Source organism: Hippocampus zosterae, chromosome 19 (assembly GCF_025434085.1).
Source record: "Hippocampus zosterae strain Florida chromosome 19, ASM2543408v3, whole genome shotgun sequence".
NCBI lineage: Eukaryota > Metazoa > Chordata > Actinopteri > Syngnathiformes > Syngnathidae > Hippocampus > Hippocampus zosterae.
In genome coordinates this window covers 975985-994910 of record NC_067469.1, presented here as the reverse complement: position 1 = coordinate 994910, position 18926 = coordinate 975985, and the positions used below count along the sequence as shown (strand labels likewise).

General features: G+C 48.9%; 4 protein-coding genes across 12 annotated transcripts in view; 2 read left to right on the top strand and 2 right to left on the bottom strand.

Moving 5' to 3' along the window:
• Nucleotides 1-18926, top strand: part of cd2ap (CD2-associated protein) — a 157567-nt gene that overhangs the window by 117278 nt on the left and 21363 nt on the right. The gene's annotated exons all lie outside the window — the stretch shown is intronic.
• On the bottom strand, nt 1006-3388 carry mtfr2 (mitochondrial fission regulator 2). Its single transcript, XM_052053015.1, has 8 exons — nt 3230-3388; nt 2850-2984; nt 2646-2750; nt 2415-2530; nt 2225-2355; nt 1838-2123; nt 1554-1737; nt 1006-1466 (listed from the first exon to the last, which is right to left on the bottom strand). Exons 2-8 carry the CDS (start codon nt 2919-2921, stop codon nt 1401-1403), a joined length of 960 nt encoding a protein of 319 aa, XP_051908975.1. The 5' UTR covers nt 2922-2984; nt 3230-3388; the 3' UTR covers nt 1006-1400.
• Nucleotides 3483-6053, top strand: armc1l (armadillo repeat containing 1, like). The gene is made up of 7 exons (XM_052053006.1): nt 3483-3642; nt 3795-3957; nt 4043-4134; nt 4238-4421; nt 4766-4882; nt 4978-5052; nt 5215-6053. Exons 2-7 carry the CDS (start codon nt 3808-3810, stop codon nt 5407-5409), a joined length of 813 nt encoding a protein of 270 aa, XP_051908966.1. The 5' UTR covers nt 3483-3642; nt 3795-3807; the 3' UTR covers nt 5410-6053.
• On the bottom strand, nt 5707-18239 carry map7b (microtubule-associated protein 7b). 9 transcript variants are annotated; one of them, XM_052052977.1, is made up of 20 exons: nt 17973-18239; nt 13941-14081; nt 13569-13646; nt 12869-13032; nt 12530-12647; nt 12192-12293; nt 11375-11485; nt 11036-11131; nt 10103-10222; nt 9263-9429; nt 8744-8889; nt 8370-8590; nt 8153-8288; nt 7890-8058; nt 7713-7817; nt 7578-7628; nt 7393-7426; nt 7180-7294; nt 6802-6971; nt 5707-6658 (listed from the first exon to the last, which is right to left on the bottom strand). In XM_052052977.1, the coding sequence occupies exons 1-20, from the start codon at nt 18016-18018 to the stop codon at nt 6648-6650; spliced, it is 2301 nt and encodes a 766-aa protein (XP_051908937.1). In that variant the 5' UTR covers nt 18019-18239; the 3' UTR covers nt 5707-6647. The 9 variants fall into 9 exon arrangements, with proteins under 9 accessions (XP_051908937.1, XP_051908933.1, XP_051908934.1 ...); XM_052052973.1 differs by lacking the exon at nt 17973-18239 and adding an exon at nt 15879-16243; XM_052052974.1 differs by lacking the exon at nt 17973-18239 and adding an exon at nt 15879-16241 and having other exon boundaries at nt 9263-9405.

The window sequence follows — 18926 nt, the reverse complement described above, 5'->3', positions numbered from 1 at the left end:
CTATAATGGATACATTATTTTGACCAACAGCATAACATGCTAAAAATGGGTATCATGTGGAAATGAGCCACCTCTTCTATCCGGGGGGCAAACTGACCCACTGGCTTGAAATGGTAATCAAAAATAAAATTTAAAAAGGAGGTCAATCCGACAAAATAAGTTTTTTATTCTACACGCCAACTCAACTACCCAATGGAAGTTTGGTCCATTTCAGTTGGTGGAAAGAAAAACAACTTTCGACTTTTCTTGGGATCGATTTGAGGCACAAGAAGAAGAGTGCGAGGTCAAGAGTTCGCGTTGAACCCCTTTTATTGCTTTCAGATTTTAATTGGCTTCTTTTTGCGGAGCACGACACAGGCGGCTTTTCCGCGCTACTCTGCTGCCGCCTAACGGCCACTCGCTCTAAGACACAATCGTTTAAAAAAAAGGGGTGGGGGGATTTTTAAATCGTTGACAAATATTTATGGAGACCAGTAAATTTGAGGCCCCCACCTTAATGAAGTCCGTGCCTGGGACCCTCTGCTGTCAATAAAAAAATAATCGCAAACATTTTAAGACCATTTTTAAGGCACAGCGAAAACTATTTCACACAACATAGTGTAATGATGCTTTTCAACTCGTAGAAAATAGTATAAAAATAAATGAGATATTTAGAACTAAAAAAAAGGGTCGTTTTTCAACTGGATTGTTTTATAGGCCCCAGAAACAAACAATCTATCCAGTTTACCTTTATTATAATTTTCTTAAAACCTTCGTCGTGCCAAGTTGCAAGAGAAATGGACGGCAGTGTACCGCTAGAGGGAGCCCTCACACTCGACTCCTTTCAACTAGCGCATTGACCCAATTGAGTTTCTTGAAATGGCGCATTCATGAAGTCGTCGTCAACGTTCCAACAACTAAAAGGAGCTTGACTTTTTGGAACGGAATTGGCGTCGCCGGTGACATTTGGTGACAAAAAAAAAAGGCAAACATATTTCCCTCCCTCCTACACACAAACACAAACAAATCCAAGACAACAGCTGCACAGAACATCCCATAAATACGTGCTTTGGGCCCCCAGGCGTGAACAAGAGTGAAAATACTTTATCCAGGCCGGTCAATAAACACACAACATGGCGGTTGAGCACAAAAAGAAACAAAGCATCGACTTGAACAGAAAGCGAAGCAATCTTTGGAGACTTTTCGTCATTCGTAGCAACCGTCAAAGGAAATATTTCATGCGTTTCATCCCCCGTGCAGCCACATTCACCGTCCCGTACAACAAATTGCACAAGTCTTGACATACGATGTAAGATGAAGTTCCCCGTGAAGCCACCGCTCTTATGAGCGGCATCCAAAGTGATAAAATAAAACGATAAAAACAAAAACCTGAACCAGTGGGAGGCTGCCAGGCAAGATTTTCAAGGCTTCGGCGGACCCGATGACAAATGCAGAAGCGCCCGGCTGCGTCCGGCGTGGCGGAACATCTGCAAGGTCAAATGTCAAAGGTCAAACGTTTCATTTCATGCAGTCGCCACTGTCGACCAAGGAGTATCGTCGCAAGACAAAAAAACCTTGGGTGCGTCGGGACTTCCGAACGGTGAGCTTTCCAGGGAATTCTCTTTGTCCGAGGAATTGTTGTGGCGATGCTGCGCGAACTTCCTCTTGAGAGCCTCGGCGATCAGAGCCGCCGGGTCCTTTGCGATTGCCCCGCCTCCTATACTAGGCCTCTTCTGGACTGGCGTGCCACCCGGCGATCTACAACGAGGAGGGAAATGTCTGACAGTGAAGAATTCTGAATTCTGAAATGAATTCTGTGGGTATGCGGGTGTGTGTGTGTGTGTGTGTGTCGTCTAACCTCTCAACAGAACGCAACTTGACTTGATTCAAGTCTTTCAGCACATCCAACATGGACGGCAAACTTTGAACATCTCGGAGCCGTTTCTTGTCCGCGTCCTTCCTGTGACACTTGCGCCGTCGGAACAGTTCGGTGCCGCACGACGGGCTGGAATGGGACGACGGAGGAGGAGGAGGCGGCGGGGGAAGAAGAGGTGGTGGCGGCGACGCACAGCGAGGTGTGGACGTGAGCGCTGCCGCCGGCATGGGTGACGCCAGTGGTGTTCCGGCAGCATTGCGAGGGACATCTAAACGACGGGTGAAAAGAATCTTCCAGATTCAGTGTAGCTCATCTTGCCCCGATGTGATGGGTGACGGAGGTCCCACGCGTGCAGTCGATTTGGCGTACCAGCGGCGGTAACGATGGCGGCGATCTGAGCCCGCAGCCTGACCAGCTCTCTCTCCAGGGCCGAGATCTTCTGCAGGGCTTCGGGCTGCGGCGCCGGGGGTCGGACGGGCGTCTTCGCGGGTAGGTGGTGCCTAACAACACGCAAGAGGTCAAAGGATAGCAAGTGTCCGCTGATTGTCTGCGGTCATACCTGGTCTTGGCAAAAGTATCCCCTTCATCCTCAAGTACCCGCAGGACATCAGCGAACGATGGGATGGCGGGATATTCTGTGGAGTATGCGCACTGCCTAGAGGTGTGGAGCGGGATCTGATGCGGAAGGATATGCGAGGCAACGCGTACAAAAGTCAGAGAAGGTAACGGGTACAAGACTTTAGACAAGTGGATGGATGAGCTCCCAGACACGTACCTGACAGGAACGTACCTGAAAGTAGACCCGTGGTGTGGGGGGCAGAGGCAGGTAGGAGCCGATCATTCTCACTACGCTGCGATACTGCCCACACAGCCGACTGTCCCACACTGGGACCAGCTACATGAAACGCACGCCACGAGATCATTGAAAGAACAAGAAAACCAAAAAAAAAAAACAGACAGCATCCATTTGAAAGCAAGAACAACCGAAGCTCACCATTTCTGGAGGCACTCCAAAATAGTCCAGCACTAAGTACAGCACGTCCAGCGCATCCTCAAGCAAAGACATTGCCGTTCCCCTTTTCTGTTGACTGACACGGTGCGAGAACGTCCCAAGTCACAGTCGTCACACCTGATCTCACACACACACACATACAAAATACTGTCAACTTGTGCCTCGAGGTACAAGCGATCCAAATCAAAACATTTATAACGGATGAATATTCAAATTCCATGCTTAAATTTAAGCGGCTTTACAACGGTTGTTATTTGAAATGACATCCGTTGAATATCCGGAAACTTTTGGACGTAATAGAAAGCCGCATTTCGCAAACCCACGCAAAGAACAGGATAAATAGACGAAAATGTAAAACTCACCGTGCGTTCTTTCTCTCGAGACAACGCTCCCCGTTAACCGTCGTTCGAGAGCTTCATGTTGATCAAATTTATACGCATTAAATGTAACTAAAAATCGAATCGAACTTTGGGTCACGCTCACTCGATTCAATACGGAAGTCTTCCTCAAGTCAAATTAAACGCTCGTCCCGTCAAAGTGTCTGATTGGTCAAAAGTGTGGCAGCCAATAGAAGGAGCTGATGTTGCGGCACGTTACCTCGGTGGACCAATCGCCTTTCACAACTGTGATCGTCCCTCCTACCCCGTTTTTTTTGTGTGTGTGTGTTTGCGGACACGAGTCTCGTTTTGACCTATGCAAGAAAACAGGACAAAAGCCAACTTGAAGTGTTCTTTCGGTACTCATTACACCACTAGTATTCGCTTTAAGGTTTGGCGTAAGTATCACGAAGATCTCAAACCCGCCTTTGTAATTGTTGAAAGGAATTAGCTCGTTCTGTTAGCCGCACCGCTCGCGCTTCGCTTTTGGATTGCGGTTCATCGACAAACGTGCCCACGATTATGACGTATGATTGACGTGTCCCGAAAGGTGTTTCAAGGGGATGGACGCGTTGTCGGTGGTGAGTCAGCTGCGGGATTTGGCCTCGGAACCCCAGAACCGAGAGGCCATTGTGCAGGACCAAGGATGCCTACCCGGGCTGGTCCTCTTTCTGGACCACCAGAGCCCCGATGTTCTGCTTGCCACTCTCCAGGTGGGCGACCTTGGGAAATACGACTTCCCCAACAGCCGATGTTCGTTCAAAGTAATGACACTCGCTCCGACTTGGGTCCTTGCAGACCCTCCGCTACTTGGCAGAGTTGTCCCCAAACATTCCTACCATGAAGAACGAGCTGGGGATGATGGTGAGCCTGGAGAACCTTGTGACGAGGTGACGACCTGTATTGATTTTCCTTATTTTTATCATCGAGACGCATGTGTGGTACTAGTTGGGAATTTTTAACATGCGAAATAAAGATTCGTTCCTCACGTAGGGACGAGCTGTGTGTGGACATCACGAATTTGGCGAAGGAGGTCTATGGAATTCTCGTGGCGCCTCCTCTTCCTGTCCATCGCACACCTGAGAGGCAGAGGACAAAAAAGTCACAGTTCTTCCTCAACTCATCAAACAAGAAGGCCAAGTGTGTCACCTTGCATATCCAGGGCCTGGACAGCGTTGTGAGTCCACATCGTCTGACCCTCGACGGGGCCCTTCGCGTGCAGATTTTTTTTTTTTTTTAGGGGTACCGTTTCAACAATGCAAAATAAAGTTTCAATCGATGAGTCAAATAATTGATGGCTTAACTGATAGAAGAACCATTCTATCAAGTATTCAAGAGCTAGCCACAAGTCCCATGCAGACAAACATGTTACTCACAAGGCCACGCCCCTTAGTCACACATTCAACACAGGAATGCATATAGTCAATACACTGGATCAGCAGTTTTAAAAATAATATTTATACATTCTACAAAACTGCTATTTTTCTTCATAAAAAAACGTGTGTTGCGTTTGTGCTGTAGGACCAGCGGGGCTTGTGCGAGGAGGCTCTGCTCAAAGTGCGAGGAGTGATCAGCTTCACTTTCCAAATGGCTTCCAAAAGATGCACCGTCCGCATTCGCTCCGATTTGCCCACCGAGGTGACGCTTCGGGACTTTGCCTTTGACGGGTTCGCTCGGGGTGCTTTCAGTGGAAGTCTTACTCATGTCTTTTTTTTTTTTTTGTACGTCGGCAGAGTCTGGCCTCAGCCATCGCCGCAACCAAAGTGCTGTCTGCCCAACAGGTGGTGAAGAACGAGGCAGGAGATGAGGTCACTCACATTTTTTTTTCATTGCCAATCAGGCAAAAGCGCTCAGTTATTGTACTGTGGGTTACTGAGCACAAGTTTCTGAATCGACTCAGCGGGGAGAAAAAAAATAATAAATAATCGGCTCACCCAAGCTCCAATGGGTTCTCACTCCTCCTCCTTCAGGTCTTCATCCCACTGAGCGCCTCGGGAGCGGTGGCGCCGCGCGACTCGGCTCTCCCGGACTACCTCCCCGAGGATGAGAAGCCGGAGGAGGCGGCGGCGGACCGTGCCGTATCGCGCACCGCCGCCAAGGACGACGCCAGCGGCAGCTGGCTCAACGCCGCCGCCGGTTTCCTCACCCGGACCTTCTACTGGTGACGGGGGGGGGGGGGGGGACTCGACCTCGCCCATTCCCTGTGAACAGCTCCAAACGTGTGCGCACGTTAGTTGACATTTTCATTTTTTCCAAGGGTGTGAAAACCGTGCACTTGGTTCATGTAAATATTTTGTTTTCATATTTGACATTTTTTAATCATTCAAGCTTCTCGGTGGGTGTATCAATCCACTTGAGTCATAGATGCCGGATTTACTGCAGTTGAGTAAATGCGCCTTTTGCTAATGTGTGAAGAAATGAGGTAACAAAAAAGTTATAAAACAAGCAGCAACCAGATAAGGTAACATGTCAAGGAAATTTATTTTCAAACAACAATACAGCTCTTTTCTTTACTCAGGTAATTCGTAGGAAAATATAGTGACTGTTCTGTATACAATGGCTATTCTGCAATAATTTAGTCTGTGCGGGTTTCTGTTAAAGACATTTGTGAGCTCCAATCATCATCGGCGTCCTCGTTAGCAGTCCTGCATGAGACGCAAGTCTGAGTGCAAAGGTTATTTCCCGACCATCTTCTTACTTTTAAACACGGTAAGGCGTCCGAAAACAACGATCAGCACGTATTCCAAAAGATTCCCTCCGGATCAAAGGAATGAGATTTACTGCAAAATTAAACATCCCGCGAGCTCGGCGGAAGTTGAACTACAACAGATGTACAGCAATTAAACTTCAAAATAAATCAGTAGTTGTTGTAACCCAGCGCCTCACCCCACAATAATCTCTATTAAATAGGAGAGCCTCTTAAATATGGTACCTGACACAAACCTCTTCAGACGCCTTTAGCTCCAACCAAACAAGTTGTGCTTTCGCCCCGCGTTGCTGACGCTACCTGTCAAACAAGCGGGGGAAAACAAAACAAAACAAACAAAAAAAACACACCTCAAGTTTCACAATTAAAGATTTTACAACTCATCTCAGTTTGCCGTTGTTGTTGGAGTGAATCTCATATTTCCCCTTTGGTGGTTGATTCTGAGAGGGCTGTGTCCACCCGCCCCCCACCCCAGCCCGCCAAAAAAACACTGCCTCAATAAGAGCACCCCATTTTGAAGGGTGCTCTTTGGAGTTACCGTCGTAGGGGAAACATGGATGTTGTCGTCTCTTTGCAGGCAGTTCAAGAGGACGGCTACGATGCTTTAAGAGCCTTTTGTTGGGTTTCGCGTAATCTTCTGCATCCAAGCGTCTTCTTTCCTGGTTCTTTGTGGGCGTGCGTATCATCCTGTCCCAATCAGGCGACGTCTAAACCAAGGAAAAGAAGAAAATGAGACCAAAGTCAGAGCCTGAACCTTCCATCCATTTTCTAGATGACATTATTTTCTTTCACGGTGATCGCATTTACGCTTTTCCACAGCCAAAACGGCTTTGCGCAAACATTGAATGACCTGCTCCCTGCTGGACTGTTATATCGTCCACTCCAGCGCTGAGGGGCTTTGGGAAGCCGTTCTCCCTGAAGACCATGACATCAACTCTCTCGTCCTCCTGCCGCTGCTCGTCTTCCTTCAACCTGGAATGCGAAGGTGGCTCAAGCGCCTCCTCGAACGCTCCGTTCTCCCTGGAAAACAAAGAAGGAAATAAGCACAAATGCATGTATTGGTGGAAATCCATCCGTTAGCACCTGTTTTCCCCCCCCAAATGGAGTGAGTTTGAGGTCAGGTGGTCATTTGTGTCAAGTGAGACCGAGTATCTTTATTTGAAGAAATACGGTCTAGCTAAGGATGTTACGTTGAAGGTCTGGAGTAGAAGGTTGCATCTCAGTCTACCTCTGAATCAGAGGGTTGTGCGTCGAAGTGTCGGCGTTCAAGTTGCTGTCTGCCTGGCAACCGTTGCTATGCGGGGCGGGATTCCCACGGGATGGGCCTGGAGAGGCGGCGTCCACTGGCGGATACCAAACAAGCAAATATGCTGGTGTTTGCGGTCTTGCGATTCGGGTGGATTTCAGCGCGAATGCATTAACCAAACCGGGTTGAAGTTACCTGGGCCGTCCGTGTTCTTGCTGGGGGATTCTTTCTAGGAATGGAAAAGAACATGTGAGCAGACAGAGTTGCATCTCGGTGGAGAGCCAGTAGTTAGAAAAGTCCGCGTTTCAATTCATCAAGCGAGTTTGAGCGACATGTTTGGGACTTTTGGTCCGCTGTGGCCCGTTTTGTCATTGGCTTGCCTTGTCTGCGGTGTCAGACCGCCTGGTCCTCTTCATGATCTCCTCCAGCCGCTTAGGAAAAGAACAAGAAGCCATCTTTGAGGTGCACATCAGGATCCCGTTTGAAAGATGTTTGAAGGCGCGCACGCGCTTCACCTTCTTGCGTTCCAACCGCTCTGCCTCCTCTTTCTGGAAGTGCTTCTCCCTCTCCTGCCTCAGTCTCTCCGTCTCCTCCTTCTGCCGAGATTCTTCCTCCTCCCGCTGATGACGGACGGAGAGGACGGCTTTTAGGTCCCGAGCGCTTTCTTCATTGTCACGGCTCGTATGTCTGACCTGTTTCTGGACTCTCTCCGCCTCCTCTCTCTCTTGCTGGAGTCGCTCCTCCGCCATCCTGGTCTCCTCCTCTTCCTTCAGCCTCCTCTCGTCCGCTTGCCGCTGGGCCTCCTCCTCTCGCCTCGCTCGCTCCTCGGCCTTGCGACGGGCCATCTCCTCCTTGGCTAACCTGAAGAGAGATAGGTCCAGTGGAAAGAAAAAGTATGTCAACCCTTGGGGAAAAGAGAAGAAACAGAGTCTCCTTAAACGGAGATCATGGTTACCTGGCCTGCTCCTCCTGCTGCCTTTGCTCCTCTTCCTCCCGTTCTCTCTGTTCGCGGACCAGCCGCCGGTTCTCAGCTAGGATGCGGCTGGCCTCCTCTCGATCCGTGGTCCCGGCAGAAGGCTTCGGGGCTGCGTCTAAAGTAAAGTAAACCCCGGCTTCAAAAAAAATCACCTCGTGTCAGTCAAATCAACCTTTCCTTGTCACCAAGAACTCACCGCTGGGTGCCGTCCTTGTCGTTTGTGCCGTCTTGCTTTGTTCCGCTGGCGGCGGAGGACTGAGAACCGGCTCGTCCTCCGCTTCTTGGGTCTTGCCGGGCGCCGGCGGCTGCGGAATCTCGGGCGAGACTTGGATAGGGCGCAGGTTTCCGGGGTCCTCTGCCGCAGGAGACTTAAGCATCTTGGGGGTCGGAGGGCGTCCTGTGACCCTCTGAGGGGGCCTGTTTGCAGAATACAACCATTTTTTGTGAAAGAGTTGGGGTGTGCAAGGCTTCCTCCACTGGCCTACCACCTGTATATTCGTTCCTTGAAACTGTGGACAATTTTCTCCCTTTAAACCGCATTGACCCCCAAAAACCTCATGTCTGTACTACCTTCCAGGAGAGAGCACCGCAACTTTTGCGTTCCTTTTGACCGGCGATGAGGATCGCAATTTAAGGGGCAAGGTAAGCGAGGGACCCAGAGGCAGCGACAAGTTGCTCCAGGACTTCCTGACTGAGTCGCGGTTCTTCTGCGGCGTCTGCATAGGAATATCAAACATTGTCAAGAGTCGCGGTGTGCGAGACCCATCGCAGATGACTACTCAGCAGTAAAATACTTGAAGACCCCCTGATGACGTCGCCATAAGGGTGAAAGGTTTCCCCAAACGCACACCAGTCAAGACATTTTTACCAAAAGGTTTTAATCGGAAATGCAAGTAAACTTTGCCTGATGATCTTTTTTTTTTCCAACATTCTGAAATTGTATCTCAAGGAACTGGTGAGTCATGTCAATGGTATCTCAAGATCACGGACAAGTGTGGGTGTTGCCGAATGTCACACCATCGCTTCTTTTGTGCCGAAGTGAGAGAGTCCAGAGAAGAATGACAAATATGGCGACGGTGTCCCACCCACCGTTAACGTCCCGGTGGTCCTCCTGCGAGCGGCCACGGACGAGGCCGTCTCCCTGGAGAGGCTGCGGTCGTGGCTGCGGCTGTGAGAGAGCGGGCGGGCCTGAAGGGTCTTGAATGACATGGAGCCCATGGGGTGGCACGACACTGAGCGAGGACACACAGGCATGGCTAAGGTGACGGACCGGGTGGCGGAGCAGGGGAGGGGGGGGTTACACGGTGGTATGAACAAACGGGAGCAGGGAGAAATGAATGGAAACATTTGAAGGAAGTGGCCAAAGGAGCGGGAATGAGTAAAGGAGGCAGAAAAGTTTGAAGGAAATGAAAAGTGTAAGTGCCACAGTCAGTTCAAGATGCAGTCACGGTAAACAAAAGAAACACTGTGATCTGAATACGGACATGAAAGCTCGCTAAGTCATTAATGGACAAGGAAACCCCCCCCCCCAAAAGAAAAAATATGACTCATCACAGCTCATGTTGTATAGTTCAACTCAACTAGAAGTTCCGGTGAGTTGTTTAATCAACTGAACGGTAAGGTCCAAGAGTGAACTTTTCACTTGAAATTCATGCTTTACGGGGAAAGGAGGAAATCGAACAGTCGGGAACAACTTACGGATTAAGTGTGTGTGGGTGTGTATGCGCTTTGTGTGCCTGATACAGGCTGGTGAAGGAAGTTTCAGACAGTGTTAATGCTTTAAATCACACCTAATCTGATTAACACAGAAAAGCGTGCGGGTCAAAAGAGCAAACATGTCAACAATAATGACGGCGCTTGCTGCGGTCGATGAGGATCGGACGGCTCCCATTGGCCGGTGACGGGAGGGGCGTGGCTTTCGTGGCTTACCTGCGTGCTCTCCAGAGAGACTCATGGCACTGCGACTTCGTGCCAGGTAGGAGTGCGTGGGCTGCTGCAGCCGGTTCACCATGTTGCTCTCCCACAGCGTCAGGGGAAGGCGGCGAGGACCTGCGTCCGCACAAGCAGAGTTGTTGTTTTGATCACGAGTGGCCGCCACACACAAATTTAGTTTTGCATCCAGGCAAAGCAGATCAAATATAGTCGAGGCCCAGTTCAGCCAGAGTGCTCCTGATTGTCATGTGCCAGCTATACCTGCGCCCGCCAGCAGAGGGCCCGGACAAAGTCAAGCGCAAACCCAAAAGCAAACAAAGGAAGTGCATTCAGAAAAGGGAGGGCAGAAACACCAAATGCAAATCGACAAAGAGTGTGGAGATGACTTCAAGGCAGGAAGGACCAATTGTGAGGCTCATTCCGGAAACGTGCACGCAATTAGCTCGATAAGCCGCATGCGTTGGACATCAGCTTGCATTTGTAATGAAGGCTGCAGACTTGAAGCGTGGAGGCAAAGATTAAATTGGGCTGGAAACTGCAGAAATTGGTGACAAATTTTACCGGTGCAAAAATGTCGTCCGTCCGGATAAAACAAACGGTGTCGAGTGTTTCCACAAAAACAAAAAGATTATCCTACAGAGGATTAGAGAAAGGGGTCAGGCGGCGGGTGGGTGGACGCTTTGATGCATACTGTACATACAGTGCATTTGAAACGTGAGCCCATCTGTAGTTCTGTACACAATTCAAAATGTACTCCAGAAATACATGACGGTTAAAGATATTCTGCAAAGCTTCCAATAACTGCTCAGCTCAGATATCCAAACAAATCGTACCACCCTCAATTAGGAATCTCCCTTTCTTTTAATAGGTATGATTTCAACAGTTTCCAGCCCGTGTTCTTTTTTTTTTTCCCCAATGGCCATTAAACACCTGTGTTTCTGTGGTAGGAAGTGGTCCCCTGGTACAGACGGGTTTTGGACTGAGCTTTGTTTATGACAGGGGTGGAGGTTGTTCTTGCCCGTAACCCTGTATCAGTTGCATATGGACGTTCAAAAAAGGAAAGAAAAAAAAAAAAGGACAAAATGGCGTCAAATCAGTCTCAGGTGATTGCAAACAAAATATCTCAGGCCCACCATAGAAACAAAAGGGCTAAATGTGGATGATTTTTTGAAGACAAAAAAAAGGAGATTGTCACCTGTCCCAGGGGGTAAAAATACATCACCGAGTTAATAGTGTCACTGAAAATCCCCTTTTTACCATTGGATTTACCTCGGTCGGGCGAGTGGAGGAGTGTGGCGGAGGACGAGGACAGCCGCTTGCTAATGACGGCGTCGTGCTGTTTGGATAAATTCACTGTGGACACCGACCTTCTGTCAGCATCTGGAAGCAGCCAAAATAGTCAAGACTCTTCAAAGACAAAAAGAAGGCGAAAGAGATGCTTTTCCTTGGGGAACTAGACTAAAATTCAAGCAAGGAATGTTTGGAAAAGGCAAAAAAGTAGAGTGAACGTGACTGCCGCATCACCTAACGGATAAGGGATCATCTCTGGATGCAAAGTCACAAACACCAATTGCGCCATTAAAACTGGCCAACATGTACGCTAATGCCTGGCTGCTAAAACGAGGTACACACACACCGACGATCATTTTCACTTCCTTGAGATGAGAGAAATGAGTACAGAATATAAGAAAGCATAAATACATGTTCGTTAACCAATTTCAGGAAAAATACGGGCTACATTAAAATCCACAACTTTAAAAAAATAAATTAATATAAAAGTTTGCAACCGTAATCTCGTTAGCCAGCAGCTAGCCTGGCTTCTTCCATTTTTTTCACTGCATTTTACAGCATTGTAGATACCGTGCAGCATCATGTTGCCTTCCGCAGGTCAGTGTTGGTATTACAAATGTCATCTGGTTTGTGGGAGGAGACTGGCAATGACGATTTTTCTTTTTTTCTTTTTTTAAGAAGTCACGTGCGCGTCGCTCACATTTAAAAATCGATATGCGTGTACCCCACTTATGCACGCCAGTGATGAAAGTCCATGCACCCGGGCCACTAGCTGATGTGACACTAGAATATTCACATTGGGATCTCATACGGTGTCCACTGTGGACACTGAAAGCACTCGGCACGTGCTCCAGTCCAGCAAGGTCGAACGGAAAGAGGCGAGCGGACTCGACAAAACCTGGACCAGGAGAGCGGAGGACAACGCATTGCAGAAGAACAAGGAAAGAGAGAGACAGACGGGTGGGGAGACAGAAAGACAGCGGAAATGTCAAGTTCAAATGTAAACATGGTAGGAAAATACTGGCACAAAGGGGATATTGTGCTTTCAAACTAAAACGCCCTGAACGCAGGAAAAGTGGAGGAACATCCCGATCGCTGAAATGATTTGTGAACGCGTGACGCCAAGTAGCGTACCGGTCGGCGTGATGGGGCTGGTGGGATGCAGCGGGCCACCCCAGGACCAGCGGTTGTGCTTGGGTCTGCTCGCCTGAGCACGCTCCATCGTCCGCCGCATCACCGCCTCATGACGAACCTTCACAAGCGCAATGGAGATTTATTTCGCAACCTTTTAATGCAGTCTCACACATCGAGCCATTTGCAATTCAACAAAACCTTTTGCTTGACGATAACGGTAAAAATATATGTCGAAATGGCGTAGTCCAATGCAGTCAATATAAAGTGCACGATGAGCTCAGAGGTCACCATTTGAGGAAATGTAGCAATTAGTGGCAACGTCTTGGTGCTCATGACCACCTTGTCTTCCTCCAGCTTCTGCCGTCGCTTCTCCTCCACAGCCAAGCGTCTCTGCTCCTCCTTTATCCGCTGCTCCTCCAGTTTCCTCCTCCTCTCCTCCAGGTGCTTCTCGTAGTGCTGCCTGGCGCGCTCCTCTCGCGCCTGCCACTGAGCCTCCTTGGCGGCTAGCATGTGGCGCAACAACAACAACAACAAAAGATAAAAATCACGCGAGGGCACGAAAAGCAGACATGCATTCCGCACGGGCTTTAAAGCGGCCGTGTCATGGGTCAGCTGCCGATCATGTGACTTGGCTTTAGCGCGCAGCAAATCCCTTCGGCCCCCTCGGCGAGCGCACCCGCCGTCCAATATTTACGGCAACCAAACAAGTGACTTCAACACGGTCATGCCACACGCGTGTCACATTATGTCCTGTGTCCGCGAGCATGAAACGTGTTAAAGCATCGCAGCAGGCATGCTAGTGTCCAACACGTGATGTCATGTGGCTGCCATGGCAATGGGGCGCCTGGCTGCATTTTCATACTACAATCCGAAAACTGTCAGTTCCCTCTGTAATTGTCTTGTGAGCTCTGACTCAGTCCACATTGTTTTCAACTCCATAAATAATAATGTTCACTTGTACAAATATACCTCCGCTGGCCGCTGCAGTCGAATAATACAAAATAATAATAATAATTTAACACCAAAGAACAATACACACCATTCTGCTTTTCACGTTCCTCTCGACGTTCTCGGGCCAGCCTCAGCCTCTCATCGGTTTTGTTGAAGAGAGAAGAGTCTGGAACGCAAACAAGAATGCACTGAAAAATATTCTGGTTCAATTTGAATGGACGACTCACAGACTTGAGTGCTTTAACTGGGGGGGGGAGTAAGCATCATGCAATGGATACTTTTCTGTTCCATAAAATGGTGGACGGCCACTTTACACCGGACTGATTCGCTGTATGGTGGCAAAATTAGAATCTACGCTTTTCCTCAAGACCCAAACGTGGGTATGGCGTTTGCCTCATTTTAATCTCACCAACCTATTTGTGAGTCATGTCTGTGTATGCATTGGATGTTAGCATCTTACCTATTCTGGGTGCTACTCTGTTGTTATTGATGCTGCTGCCGGTGGCCGACGGGGTGGGAGAGTAGACCTGTCCGGAGAGCGACGAGCTCGGCCGGGTGGGGGAAGAAGACACTCTGCCGTCGTCCGCTTTATAGAAGGAGGCTGCAACAAGAGACGCAGACCGGCAACAAACAGTCAACAAATATCTGGGAAAGCAGAACAAAGTGTGAGGGGGGAATTCGTCATTCATTCAAATCACAGAATTAAAAAAAAAAAAAAAACAAGCGACATGGTAAAAATAAAAGTCCTGCGTGTTTGTATCAAAGCGGGAGGGAGGCAGGCTGCCAGAGAAAAATAAATCTGACCTACAAAGTTCAAGTACAAAGTGCATTCTAACCTTTTTTCCCCCCTAAAGGACGTGGTGAACAAAAAATGCAAAGGCATATCGAATGCCGGCATCTGCGGAACTCGCAGCGAGGTGAGTAGTAACACGTCGACACCGCCTCGGGTGCTTGTTCCAACACTGGAACCGGTTTCGTGTTGGCTTTTGGTAAAACAGGAAAGGTTGGGCTGGGCCCAGTTACAAGGATGATGTCTCGTCGTCCTATTCTTTCCGGCGACATCGTTTTCTTCAAACAAAAGATTCGCTCGTCGGGTCAGGAGGACAATGTGTGCCGGGGGGGGGGGGGGGGGCAGACGCCTCAGCGGACACAAATGAGTGAATGGCAAAGTGTTGAATGTCGACAAATTGCCACAACGCAGCACAATGACAGTGAGGCGACATGAGAAACGTTAGCCATTGCATGGCTAACAATGCTCCGTTTTGATGGACATGCAAAACAATCCACAGTGAAGCTTAAGAAGTCGGAGAAGGATTGTCTCAAAACGCAAGAATATTGACGACATCTTAAAGCAACATATAAGGCGCTGCCCCACCTTGCGACATTTGGCCCCAGGATCTTGGCTGACACCAACCCCCAGTCCAACGCACATCCTCACTGAACCCAAATATGTCTTTACCTGGATTCTGCATCCCGATTCCAAAAGGTACGATGTTTGATTAGACCCGATGAAGCTGGTACGAGTCAAAGTGGGCGGGGTTAATGTCAACATCCGCGCGTGTGGCAGGCATCCTCAACAGGACAAGATAATCGTGCGGCCAGAAATCATGGCGCGACGAGGGCCACGTTGGCCAAGAGGCAGAAATCCCAAGAAGGGGTGGACGGGCGGGCGGGGTGGGAGGGGGGGGCAGGAGCCACCGGAGCGCCAAGAGAAAAGAAGTCGGCTGGGATCACTGTCGCTGTCCTTGGGAGTTGAGAGGTTGCGGCAACTCTCCGAAGCCCTTGTCCACCGCTGTGCCTTTTCTACCAATGACACACAGAGTGAATCACATCGGGAGAGTTTAATCTGGCTCTCCCTCCCCTCATCATGTGTGAGTGCATCTCCCCCCCTCGCCCCCTTCATATCTCATCATTCACCGGCAGTCAGATTAAACGGTAAGAGCGAGCGATTAACGCCGCGCCGCGCAGGCCGGTGGCTGGCGAGCAAAGGCGCCGCGTGGCTCCTGCCGTCCCCCGTAGCCTGAAGGGATTAGCCCGAGCTAATGCTAAGGTAAGTCTTCCACCAGCAGGAAGACGGGGAATGAGAGAGTCTTCCGCTCCAGACCCAAGACTGCCATCCAGAGTGACACAGATTTGTTCTTCCGTTTCTTTCCGCGTTTCTCATGCGGTCAGTTTTTAAATGATTAGCAGCTTTCGCTTCCGTCTCAGGGGTACTGAATCAATTGCAGCTGGACTGTCAGTATATATCTGTCAGAACAAAAAGTACACGCAAAAAGATTGATGTAATAAAATAGTTGGACTGAGCCTCCTTTCCAATGGTGGGCCTCCCTCGACTGACCCTGACCCAGATATCGGTGCCTTCTCTCCGTCACGTAGGAATCTTCATTTCCAGTCATACCTTTGGCCTTGCTCCCGGTACCATTTCTCCATCTCTGACCCTCATCATCTTCTTCGGCGATGGTGAAGAGTGCGGGGGCAGCCGAGCGGCTTCCTCCCTTCCTCGGCCTCGGTTTGGAGCCCTCGCCTCTTCCCGCTCTTCTCCCTTTACGCCGTGGCATCTCAGTCTTCAAGCCACGTCAGGCCAGCGGTGCGCCGGTGGGTGCCGGACGACGACGACGACGACGCCGCCACGGGCCCTTTCTCCGGGCGGAACGTTGCTGCACTTTGGCCGAGGCAGCAGGAAGCGCGAGAAACGCCATCCCGAATAAACACATTGAGAGGACGGACAAAGGAGCAAAGTACAGCGTGTGACGAGAGACAAACTACTGTGCTGTGTCCTCGCTCGGGCAAGAAGAGAGCGAGAGAGAGAGAGAGCCTGGCCTGGCCCAGTCTCGTCCAAGGATGAGCTCTCTCAGGCTTAGAAAGAACAAGTTAATCCACAAGCCAAAGAAAAGTGTTTCTTGTTTGGTTCTTCACTTCTCGCGTGATGTCCCACCAGTCCCGTTTGCCTCCATGACTCTCTGTCCCAAATACACGCACCCTTAAAAGTGCATCCAGACAGAAAATGTCAAAAAGGAAGATAAAATTTCCCGGGCAATGTGCTTCACACAACATCTACGAGCATTGACAAACAGGACAGCCCGAGACATTCTCAATGTAGCTTACAAAAATCACTAAAAGCACGTTTACTGTATTGACAACATTTACAAGAAAAATCTCAGCGCATTACATCCACAATAACCATTTGGAATAAATAAATAAGTCGGCATACGTGCCCTCAAGCTCAACGCTGCTCATTTCCAACGGGCGGTCCACCAATCAAGCTAACCGTTTGACGGCAACTGAAAAGCAGTGTGGTGCACGTCCGTCCGCATTCAATATTTATCAACGAGGAGCAGCAAGGTTGTTGCGGTAGCTCAACCTGTGTGCGCTATTTGCACGTTATGTCACGCACACTCTGTGTGCACACTTCACCGGAGTGGAGGGAGGTGAGCACAAGGGAGCTTCTAAAGCCGAACGTGGCAAATGCAACAGGATCGGAACCAAAAGGTCGCCAAGCTATCGCCACATGTGTATTATTAGCGGCCTGACCGACGATGCCGCAAACATTGGGACTATTTGTACCGGCGTGTGCATGCGAGAGGAGAAAAGAAAACAAACATTAAGATTCATCAGCCAGCGCTGCATCTTCATAGAAGAAGGGGTAGAAGGGGTGATTATGTTCAAACACATATGGCGCCGTGGACGTTTCTAGTCGTCAACTGCAATCCAAACATTTACTGCCACCGGCAAATATATTTTATCAGGTATATTTTCCAATTGGGTAAGCAAGGAAGAAGGTCTCGCGCAGCAAGAGGTGGTCATAGCCAATGGAAGGCAGCTGGTTGCCAATTTAAGTCAAATAGTTAAAAAAAAAAAACGAAACGAAACAAAACAAACTGTAAAACACACTTGAAAAGCCAAGTGTCTCGACGTTGATAAAAATACTCAACCTTGACAGACGCGCCTGTGGATAAAAAATATATATAATTTCCCTCAGACATAAACTCACTCACATAGAGTATCGGGGTTTAAAGGACATTCTGCAATTTAAAACAGCCACAAAATGGCGACTAGCAAGTTTTAAAGCAGTTTTCGCGGGTTGAATAAATGAAAACTGCTTGCGACTCCACCTGTCACTTTAAGCCGAGTGCAGTCGAACTGTCAGCGGCAGGTGTGCGCCAGCACCTCCGGGTTAGCTTAAAATATCAACAACGGCGGTCACAAAGCAAAGCGAACACATTTATAACGTTTAAAACCACAATTGTTCTTTTTTCAACATAAAGGCAGGATTGTGTTTGGTTTTTTTCCTTCTTCTTCTTAATCCTTCTCTCGTGACCGGCCACACAGTGGTGGACTCTTCCTGTACTTTGGATCTTCAAATTAGTTCCGTCCGCGTTCAAACGCAACAAAACAACCCGATATACATATTTCATCAATTTATATTCATTTTGAAGACGACCGTCGATGCTCTTTCGGGGAGTTTGTCAAGTTTAAGGCGCGCGAGACTCACCTTGGGACGCCGGAGGGGATGCGTCGCTGCCATCCTGGTCCGCCATTTCTCCTGACGTCACTCGGCCCGGGACTCTGCCCGGAACACCGCAAGGATTCCCCGCCTCCCTCACCTTCTCATAGGCGCAGGTAGAAGGGGATACACTGCGTGTTGAAAGATTTTGAGACACCCTGGAACACTTGTCGCACCTAACCTCTCATTAAAAATGGTCGTTTTGTTCGCTTGACATTCGGGAAAGGTGTTGAGGCCAAACTACCTGTTGTGTTTGCTATTGTGATGCTGCCATCTACAGGCATACAGCTGGTAATGCAGCTCTGGGCTCGCTGTTTTGCTGGCGTTGAAGGGGCGTGATAAATGCAGGCTGTGCTGTGATTGGCTGTTTTGTTGTTGCCTTAAATTACATTTCGTTCAGCGTCAACTTATTATATTTATATACATCAGTAACGCTGGATGTAATGAGGCCATCAAAGGGTGGGGTAAAAATGTTTTGTCATTCTTATTACTATGTCTTTCAGAATTGATTTAAACTTAAAAAATAGGAAGAAACAACATGTGCAACAAGCGCATCCAACTGTGTCCACTTCAAATAAACTGTCAACAAATATAAACTGTCACGTCTTAACTCGTTTATTTGCTCCTTTGTTGTCGATTTAGTGTTACACTGTGCAGCGAACATCAAATTGCCGACGTGGCGATGGCGGGTGTCGGTGTTTGGCAATACCATGCACCACACCTCTACGTTAATTGATAAGTGTAATTAGGTGGCTTGCAGATGAAATGCTGCCTCCAGGATGCAGTCAAATCTTTACGAGCACTACCTTTATGCGGTTGTGGGGGTTGGTAGACTGGGTTGTTAAACGAGCCAGTGGTGGCTTTGCGCAAAGGCCAATCATTTGCATTCTGGGCGTGGAAGATAAAAAAAAAACACATCAAAGCCAAAAAGGTAAGCAGACC

Coding starts and splice junctions, on each gene's coding strand:
- armc1l (XM_052053006.1), top strand. CDS start 3,808: ATGGACGCGTTGTCGGTGGTGAGTCAGCTGCGGGATTTGGCCTCGGAA. Junction 4,422..4,765: donor TCCAGGGCCTGGACAGCGTT/GTGAGTCCACAT, acceptor TTTGTGCTGTAG/GACCAGCGGGGCTTGTGCGA. Junction 4,883..4,977: donor GCTCCGATTTGCCCACCGAG/GTGACGCTTCGG, acceptor GTACGTCGGCAG/AGTCTGGCCTCAGCCATCGC.
- map7b (XM_052052973.1), bottom strand. CDS start 16,038: ATGCCACGGCGTAAAGGGAGAAGAGCGGGAAGAGGCGAGGGCTCCAAA. Junction 11,486..12,191: donor ACACCGTATGAGATCCCAAT/GTGAATATTCTA, acceptor GGCTGCTTCCAG/ATGCTGACAGAAGGTCGGTG. Junction 7,295..7,392: donor CAAGAACACGGACGGCCCAG/GTAACTTCAACC, acceptor GGTATCCGCCAG/TGGACGCCGCCTCTCCAGGC.
- mtfr2 (XM_052053015.1), bottom strand. CDS start 2,921: ATGTCTTTGCTTGAGGATGCGCTGGACGTGCTGTACTTAGTGCTGGAC. Junction 2,751..2,849: donor TTGGAGTGCCTCCAGAAATG/GTGAGCTTCGGT, acceptor CGTTTCATGTAG/CTGGTCCCAGTGTGGGACAG. Junction 2,531..2,645: donor CACCACGGGTCTACTTTCAG/GTACGTTCCTGT, acceptor CTTCCGCATCAG/ATCCCGCTCCACACCTCTAG.